The 9,820-nt window shown below is 35.9% G+C and overlaps 1 protein-coding gene across 1 annotated transcript; it reads left to right on the top strand.

The window, feature by feature from the left end:
* Positions 1–2,486: 2,486 nt before the first annotated feature.
* Positions 2,487–8,757, top strand: LOC127446908 (mediator of RNA polymerase II transcription subunit 4). The gene is made up of 7 exons (XM_051708230.1): positions 2,487–2,633; positions 2,934–3,000; positions 3,298–3,468; positions 6,169–6,226; positions 6,448–6,534; positions 7,225–7,356; positions 7,554–8,757. The coding sequence occupies exons 1-7, from the start codon at positions 2,548–2,550 to the stop codon at positions 7,724–7,726; spliced, it is 774 nt and encodes a 257-aa protein (XP_051564190.1). The 5' UTR covers positions 2,487–2,547; the 3' UTR covers positions 7,727–8,757.
* The last annotated feature ends 1,063 nt before the right edge of the window (positions 8,758–9,820 follow it).

Genomic DNA, 9,820 nt, shown 5'->3' with positions numbered 1-9,820 from the left:
AACTGGGGACAAATGTTGCTGCTGCAGACGCGGAGCAGGTTTCTTTCCAAGTGAATTGGGGTGCAAGAGAGGAGCGCTGTAGCTTATCTCATCTGGCCGTCGTAATAGCAGTCACACTATACGGCTGCGATGCTAAATTTCTGACACTGCCAGAACTTCGTCGGAGGCTGAAGATCATCGCAAAGGCTATTAATTGGCCGTCGGTGAACATGTCACACTGAATGTTGTAAGATTGCCGATTGCCACGTGGCAGCGGCCTCCTCTTTGGCAGCTAAAACAACGCCTCAAGTGACAAAACTAGAAAATCACCAGCAAACACTGGAAGGTAGGCCAATATGGCAAGCCTTTTAAGAAATCTCAAGATGTAAGGTACAACGGTGCTAAAGGCACACCTTAGGGTAAATGTGCTTTTTTTCTGGTCAGGAAGTGCATCAAGATAAAAAATAAAAATAAAAAAATCCTATTTTTTAAGTGAAAATTTGTAAGCAGTTTTATCACTTTTTATATATATATATATGGTTATTTTTTTTTTTAACCATTGTTTTATCACATTTGGGATAAAAGCCCCCCAGGGGGTTGTAGTGATATCGTGTACATATAGGGACAATAGTTATAGGGCAAAATTGGTCAATTTAGGCAAATATTTTTGGAACAGCAAGATATATATATTTTTTTGAGTAGCAAATGAAGATAATGGTCATTCAAAATAACCACTTCAGAAAAGGGTTAACCATTTTCTGTTCATTTCAATCACATTTAGCATTTCATACCAGCTCAAGTATTCTATAAATTAATCTCCATTGTGATTTGAACATTTATCTTAAATCTATTCACCCCACTTAAGAAAAACAATGTGTTTAATGGGGGCTTTTTAACCCCAAAACGATCCTTTCACTTACTGGACCGTTATTGGAAAAACTTTTGATTTAATATCCTTGAACAAAACTGAAAATAAAAAATGAGTATTTTTTTCTCAAAATAATTTTCATTAGCTATATAAATCTGCAACATTTTAAAATGATGAAATATTAGCCTTTAGCCCCATTGTAACCTAGTAGTTGCTTAAATACTTTAAAATTACTAATACTTATGCTTAGTAAGTAAAAGTGGAATAGATAATTGTAACAAAAGCAACTAGTAACAAATGGAATAGTTGCTCAGAAGCACATAAGCCACAAAACCCCATAGGGCTCTTCCAGTGTAATGAAATAAAGTAGTTTGTTACCTGTTGTTATTGTTGTTGTTAATATGGTTTCTTATCCACTTTTTTTCATTAGATAGGCCTTCTAGTACTTAATCTTTAGTCACTATCCTTACAATAGCTTAGTTATGCAGTACAATTAGGCTACTAGTAGCATAATTCAAGGAACAATTACTTTTTTAATTGTAATTTAATGACTGGTTGGAATAGCTACTGATAGTTTAAATCAATTCTTACTAGTAGTCTAAGATAAAAAAAAAACACAGTTAAAATCTTTCTGTATGCCACTGAATTCTAGTTAAGCTTAACTATTTCCTAAGGTAAGCGCAAGAGGGTGTATGGCGCCTCAAACTCCGAATCGAACTTTTTGTTGTTGTTGTTGTTGTTGTTGTGAACATAGTCCAATACAATAACAATCATAAAACAGTTAAACTGTCATTCAAAGCTCATGACATGTTTGTCTTGTTGTACACATTTGTATCCTAAAGTGCAATAGTTTCAATTACTCATTCTATTGATTTGTAACTGACATACAAATGACATTCCAGCAATATCTATAAAAATGATTTAAAAAATATAATCATCCAGCTACTGTAAACAAATGTTTGTTTTTATAAAAGGCGCATTGCAGTCCTGTAGCTGAATGTATATTAATTGTACAGAAGCTATTTTTTGTTAAGTTCTGGTGATTTGTTGATAGTTTTAACAGTGCACGTAAACCACTCAGGGATTTTCAAACTGGGGTCCGGGGACCCCCAGGGGGGCCGCAATTGGGTGCTATGGGTTCTGCAGAAAATGTACAAAAATAAAATAAAAAAATAAAAAATAAATTTTACAGTATGTATTTTTAGGGCTATCAAAGTTAACATTAAGATATTAATTATCTAGGTTTAATGCAATAAAAATAACACATTTACCTAAATTATTATAACTGTTTCATTCTGCCTTCGAAAGACTCGATGGAAATCAATAGATTTATTATTTTTTTATTTTATTATTATTTAATTTGTGAAATGACAATATAAAGGCCAATTATATTATTTGGAAAAATGTAGGAAAAAATGTCTTTATAATGTAATGCTTACATTTTTTCTCACACAGTATATATATATATATATATATATATATATATATATATATATATATATATATATATTAAAGTGTATAGCTGCCTTTTATTTCCCAATGGGGGTCCTTGGAATCAAAAAGTTTGAAAAAACATCTGGTGTAGTGTAATCCAGTATGCTGTTTTGCTCTGTGGTTATTGCGTGCTGTGGTCTTTCAGCCAGCAGGTGTCGCAATCCTCCGATTCACGAACTTAGTTTTCATTTCGTACGCATGCGCACATGAGGGAAACAGTCATGGCGGCGGTAGAGAAACCTACGAAGGAAAAGCTGTTGTCTGCTCTGGATGATATTGAAGTTTTATCAAGGTTTGTTTCCACATATTCTGCATGTTTAGACTAGAATAACTGGGATGTTATTTATGTGTGATGTTTTGAGCTGGTGATGATAAACTTATTGTTCTTCTGTGACATTTCCAGGGATTCCTTTTGTTGGATTAGGCTAATAATTGTGAAAAGTCAACGTTTGTTGTTTATTACAGACGTACCTTGTTATTATCCTGTTCTACTCCTAATAATACATCAGTTATAAAATAACTCCACTCTGCAGCAGTGACTGATTATTACACAGAGCTTCTCTTTGGCTCACTTGTCTTGTTTCTATTGCAGAGAGCTGATAGAGATGCTGGCACTGTCCAGGACACAGAAGCTGCCCCACCCTGGAGAGGACACACAGGTGAGAGTGTTTACGCAGGCATAAATATCACACACACAAGTCATCTACTTGACTAGTTTCACTTTTACAGTTTCATAGTTAGTTTTTTAACACAACAGAGATCATAAATATACTACCAGCTTTGATACTGATCAAATTCCAGTAAGCCTATTAAACTGGGTAATGTATTGTAACTTTTACAGGTGATTACCATTCCCAAAGCACATCATAATAGTCAGTGTATAATGAATTATTACAGGCGGGACAGTTAAAAAGCAATTGACTGCCCTGCAGTGACTAGGTGAATTTTGTGACTAGATTTTGGAGCTGTTAGTGCAGAGAGATAAAGAGTTCCAGGAGCTGATGCAGACGGCAGAAGAGCAGGGCAGAGTGCACCAGGAGATGCAGACACTGGAGAAGGAAGTTGAGAAGAGAGACAGTGATATCCAGCAGCTCCAGAAACAACTCAAAGAGGCGGAGCATATACTGGTAAGTCACCATGAGCCTATCAAAAATCAGTCATTTCAGTTATTCTTTCAGCACTCCACAAATTAAAATATTTCATTACTTTTTGCTGGAATTTGTATGCAGCTGTAAACATCACAAAATGGCTGCACAATATTGTTAGGATAACACTTTAATTCTTCATTGTTATAATTTCTGTTTTGCGAACATTTCAGGAATAACATTTTATTATCAGTAATAAATCTTGCATGCTGTGCTCTTCATAAATGTGTTGATTTAAAAGGAATAGTTCTCCCAAAAATGAAAATTGTCTTATCATTTACTCACCCTCATGCCATCTAAGATGTGTATGACTTTCTTTCTTCTGCTGAACACAAACAAAGATTTTTAGAAGATAACCTAAAGTCAGAACTTTAGCCAAATACATTTAAACTCAGTTTTTCACAGTTCCTGACATTTAATCTTAGAAAACATTCCCCGTCTTAGTTCAGTTAGGATCATTATTTTAAGAATGTGAAATGTCAGATGGAGAGTAGAGAGAATTATTTATTTCAGCTTTTATTTCTTTCGTCACATTCCCAGTGGGTCAGAAGTTTACATACACTTTGTTAGTATTTGTTATCATTGCCTTTAAATTGTTTAACTTGGGTCAAACTTTTTGGGTAGCCTTCCACAAGCTTCTCACAATAAGTTGCTGGAATTTTGGCCCATTCCCCCAGACAGAACTGGTGTAACTGAGTCAGGTTTGTAGGCCTCCTTGCTCGCACACGCTTTTTCAGTTCTGCCCACAAATGTTCTATCGGATTGAGGTCAGGGCTTTGTGATGGCCACTCCAATACCTTGACTTTGTTGTCCTTAAGCCATTTTGCCACAAATTTTGAGGTATGCTTGGAGTCATTGTCCAGTTGGAAGACCCATTTGCAACCAAGCTTAAGCTTCCTTGCTGATGTTGCTTTTATATATCCACATAATTTTCCTTCCTCATGATGCCATCTATTTTGTGAAGTGCACCAGTCCCTCCTGCAGCAAAGCACCCCCACAACATGATGCTGCCACCCTCATGCTTCACGGTTGGGATGGTGTTCTTCGGCTTGCAAGCCTCACCCTTTTTCCTCCAAACATAACTATGGTCATTATGGCCAAACAGTTTGATTTTTCTTTCATCAGACCAGAGGACATTTCTCCAAAAAGTAAGATCTTTGTCCCCATGTGCACTTGCAAACTGTAGTCTGGCTTTTTTATGGCGGTTTTGGAGCAGTGGCTTCTTCCTTGCTGAGCAGCCTTTCAGGATGTCAATATAGGACTCGTTTTACTGTTGATATAGATACTTGTCTACCTGTTTCCTCCAGCATCTTCACAAGGTCCTTTGCTGTTGTTCTGGGATTGATTTTCACTTTTTGCACCAAACTACATTCATCTCTAGGAGACATAATGTGTCTCCTTCCTGAGCAGTATGATGGCTGTGTGGTCACATGGTGTTTATACTTGCGTACTATTGTTTGTACAGATGAATGTGGTACCTTCAGGCGTTTGGAAATTGCTCCCAAGGATGAACCAGACTTGTGGAGGTCCACAATTTGTTTTCTTAGGCCTTGGCTGATTTCTTTTGATTTTCCTATGATGTCAGGCAAAGAGGCACTGAGTTTGAAAGTAGGCCTTAAAATACATCCACAGGTACACCTCCAATTCAATACACCTCCTATCAGAAGCTAATTGCCTAAAGTCTTGACATAATTTTCTGGAATTTTCCAAGCTGCTTAAAGGCACAGTTAACTTAAGTGTATGTAAACTTCTGATGCACTGAAATTGTGACATAGTCAATTAAAAGTGAAACAATCTGTCTGTAAACAATTGTTAGAAAAATTACTCGTGTCATGCACAAAGTAGATGTCCTAAACGACTTGCCAAAACTATAGTTTGCTAGTATTAAATCTGTGGAGTGCTTAAAAAAAATGTTTTAATGACTTTAGCCTAAGTGTATGTAAACTTCTGACTTCAAATGTAGGTTGATTCAAGGCAAATTAATGGTGATTAGGCCTTTGAAGCTCCAAAAAAGAGAGAAAATCAGCATAAAATAATCTAAACGACTCCTGTGGTTTAATGATCTCTTCAGAAGAGATCCTGTTGGTTTTGGGTGAGAACAGACCAGAATGTAACACATTTTTCACTGTACATCTTGACTGCAGTCTACTTGGCAATCATGATTTCAAGCTTGATTACACTAGCTCAAGCACTAAGAAGTGTAATCGAGCTTGAAATCATGATCACCAAAGAGACTGCTGTCAAGATGTACAGTAAAAAAGGAGTTCTATTCTCACCCAAAACCAGCTGGATCTCTTCTGAAGACATTGATTAAACCTTTGGAGTTGAATGATGAATTATTTTTATACTGACTTTATCTCCTTTTTTAGCTTGAGTTCTGGTCACCATTTACTTGCATTGTATGGACCAACAGAGCTGAGATATTTTTCTAAAAATCTTCATTTGTGTTCTGCATAAGAAAGTCATACACATCTTAGATGGCATAAGGCTGAGTAAATTATGAGAGAATTTTCATTTTTGGATGGAAATTATTAGACCTTTACGATCACAAAAATGCCAAACAACACTGAAAATGTATTTTGATTGCTTTAAACTCACTACCTTGTTGTATAAACACTGTTTAATACTATATTTGTGAATTATTGCTTTGAACTGAAAAAAACATTGTCGCACCATCTTCAGGCCACTGCTGTCTACCAAGCCAAAGAAAAACTGAAGTCTATTGAAAAGGCCAGAAAAGGTACTATAATTCTGTTTGAGTGATCAGTACATGTGATAAATTCATTACACAGAGATGTGTGCCACTGGATCATTAGTACAGTCGGTCGGTGAAATATTGTTAAGCACTGACTTGCCACAGTATCACATAGACAGTATTGTAGTTAAAAATGAATGGTGTTACAATCTTGTTTTCACTCTCTCTTCTTTTTGCCCTTTCTTTTTTTTTTCCCTCTTCATCAGGGAGTATCTCTTCAGAAGAGATCATCAAGTATGCTCACAGGATTAGTGCCAGTAATGCAGTGTGTGCACCTCTTAACTGGGTTCCAGGTAACCAGGCTGTTGTCATGATGCGGTTCTCTATTCATCATGGTTTGGTCTCTCAAGTGCCTGAAATGTGTAACATTTTCTAACCAACTGAACATTGGTCCATTCGGTGTGTTATGTCAGTTGCATTTTCAAACACTTACACTACCGTTCAAAAGTTTGGGGTCACTTGACTGAAATGTTTCTCATGATCTTAAAAACCTTTTGATCTGAAGGCATATGCTTAAATGTTTGAAATTAGTTTTGTAGACAAAAATATAATTGTGCCAACATATTAATTTAATTGCAAAATTAAAATTGTATAAAAAAAATTTTTTTTTTTTTTTTTTAAATGGATGACTTGGACCGAGTAATTAAGAAAAGCAGCCATTAAGTGCCCAGCAGAGATGAGAACTCATCCCAGGGTGATACCTCAAGAAGTTGGTTGAGAAAATGCCAAGAGTCATAGATTTCTGCAAAGTGTGGCCTCTTTGAAGATGCTAAAATATAACATAGTTTTGATTTATTTTGGATTTTTGTAGTCACAACATAATTCCCATATTTCCATTTCTATTATTCCATAGTTGTGATGACTTCACTATTATTCTAAAATGTGAAAAAAGAATGAGTAAGTGACCCTAAACTTTTGCACGGAAGTGTATGATGGTGTGTGTGTGTGTGTGTGTGTGTGTGTGTGTGTGTGTGTGTGTGTAGGTGACCCCCGCAGGCCATACCCCACTGATCTGGAGATGCGCAGTGGAATGCTGGGCCACATGAGCAACATGTCCACGAATGGAGTGAACGGACACTTGCCTGGAGATGCATTGGCTGCTGGAAGATTACCAGGCAGGTTCACTCTTTTTTTTCAGATGTGTGTGTGCATCTCTTTTGAGCCAGTTTTGTTTCCTTTATTACACAGAAATGTTAGTGTGTCTGGTTTATTTTGTGCTGGTGATTTGTTATAGAAGAACAAACTTGTGTGTACTTCAGGTTTCTTGTTTTGCAAATTACTGTTTATCCTTTGCTCCTCCTTTCCCTTTCAGATGTGCTAACCCCACAGTATCCTTGGCAGTCCACTGATGTTTCCATGGGGATTCTGCCTCCTCACCATGGCAACGATTTTGGCCTGGAGCCACCTGGTCATAACAAGGAAAATGAAGATGATGTCGAGGCCATGTCAACAGATTCCTCCAGCAGCAGCAGTGACTCAGACTGAGTGTGTGTGTGCAAGATGTGTAGGCAGTTACCTGTGTAATAGTCTGGAGAAAGTCTGGCATCTACATCAGTTTAACCCATCTCAGTAATTCTGAAGATCCAGAAGATGGCATCATAAAATACCTTGAGGCGGACCAAACCTACACCAGTTCTCTCTTCATTACTGTTTTTCAGCCTACAGTTATCATTGGTTTGTGTCATTCTAAAGTCCTACTGGCCTCATAAATGTCACTAATATGTTGTTCTCATTGTGTGTAGTGTGACAGGCTGATTTGCATATATTTGCAATCTGGTGGAGCGAAATGTTGACATGAACCAAATTTGTGGTTTACATGGCTGGAATATAAATAGTACTGTAAATACATGTTAAATTTCAGACTCTATAAATAAAGCTTTTTTTTTTTTTTTTTTTTTTTTTTTTTACAAAAATGGCTACTTTTTATGTTTTAATCTAACAGATTGTCAGTGTACTTTGAATTTGTTTTTCTCTCAGAAACGTAAAAGGTAAAATAGCTGTATGGGAAGGTGTTTGGTGGAAGTGACCCTTTGAATTTAGTCTTCCAAAAGCTATATATAGTGACATCTAAAAATACTTGCGCTTTTCATGCTTCAGTGCAAGGGATTTGCACATGGGTACAGAATAGACTGTCATGTTACATTGATTCATATTTGGCCTTTTTTTATTATTTCTTTTTTATTATTATAACAGAACACAGTCTAGAGAGAAATTATATCCAGTACTTGAATAAGCCTGAACTCATGCATCCCAGTAACTGTGAGTTATATCTGTTTAAATTTTTATATCCTTACCTTTAGCACTGCAGTGATCACAATTAAAAGCTATCTCTAAACTTCTGAATCAGTTGCTCCCTTTTAAGTCAATTCTTGCTCATTATATTGCACATGGTGATTCAGTTTAGCATGTTCCCAGCCAGTGTCAGATTGCCATTCTAAATTCCTACTTTTACCACTCATTAGATTGTACATATGTAATTTGCCTCAATTTGGAATAAAGTCATTTTTTACACATTCTTTCCCCGCTTCTTGTTTGAGCTTATTGGTACCTAATCAAAACACTTTTAAGAAACATTAAACAAGATTTTAGGTTGGATTCACAGGTGTAGGAGCTGGTGATGCTCAAGATTGGTCATCAGATGGCTCATCAACACTGCTTGGCCACCATACATCAGTACAGCAACAGTAATGGTTTTACTGTGTATCAAATAACTGAACGCTGATATTCAGCTAACCAGTTAAACACTTGTTTCTTGTGTAACCATAAGGCATCATGTCACATTTAATGTCAGTGCTTTCATTATATGTACAGTGTGTGTGTGTGTGTGTGTGTGTGTGTGTATATATATATATATATATATATATATATATATATATATATATACACGCACACACACAGTGTGATAAGTTTTAAGATAAGTTCTGAATACAATTATTTATTTTTATACTCAATTTACAATCATATTTAATCAAACTACACAATGATGACTAAGACTTATAGATATTAGTTTCATTTTCAGTTAATGCATGATTTTCTGTAAAGCTGCTTTAAAACGATGTGTGTTGTGAAAAGTGCTATACAAATAAAAATGACTAATATATATATATATATATATATTATTTGCATACCCTGGCAGAAATTGTGAAATTTTGGCATTGATTTTGAAAATGTGACTGATCATGCAAAAAAACTGCCTTTTATTTAAGGATAGTGAACATATGAAGCCATTTATTATCACATAGTTGTTTGGCTCCTTTTTAATGAAAACAGAAATCCCTCAAATGCCCCTATCAAAAGTTTACGTACCCTTGAATATTTGGCCTTGTTACAGACACACAAGGTGACGCACACAGGTTTAAATGGCAATTAAAGTTTAATTTCCCACATCTGTGGCTTTTAAAATTGCAATTAGTGTTTTGTGTAATTAATAGCCAATGAGTTTGTTAGCTCTCACGTGGATGCACTGAGCAGGCTAGATACTGAGCCATGGGGAGCAGAAAAGAACTGTCAAAAGACTGTGTAACAAGGTAATGGAACTTTATAAAGATGGAAAAGGATATAAAAATATATCCAAAGCCT

Source organism: Myxocyprinus asiaticus, chromosome 10, assembly GCF_019703515.2.
Source record: "Myxocyprinus asiaticus isolate MX2 ecotype Aquarium Trade chromosome 10, UBuf_Myxa_2, whole genome shotgun sequence".
Taxonomy (NCBI): domain Eukaryota; kingdom Metazoa; phylum Chordata; class Actinopteri; order Cypriniformes; family Catostomidae; genus Myxocyprinus; species Myxocyprinus asiaticus.
Note: the sequence above shows the minus strand (reverse complement) of the source record. Positions and strands in the feature narration are given on the sequence as shown.

What these genes read in the sequence shown, in the direction of transcription:
- LOC127446908 (XM_051708230.1), top strand. Translation starts at nt 2,548, where the DNA reads ATGAGGGAAACAGTCATGGCGGCGGTAGAGAAACCTACGAAGGAAAAG. An exon ending in AAGAGGCGGAGCATATACTG is followed by an intron (nt 3,469 to 6,168) that starts GTAAGTCACCAT and finishes CACCATCTTCAG; the next exon opens with GCCACTGCTGTCTACCAAGC. An exon ending in TATTGAAAAGGCCAGAAAAG is followed by an intron (nt 6,227 to 6,447) that starts GTACTATAATTC and finishes CCTCTTCATCAG; the next exon opens with GGAGTATCTCTTCAGAAGAG.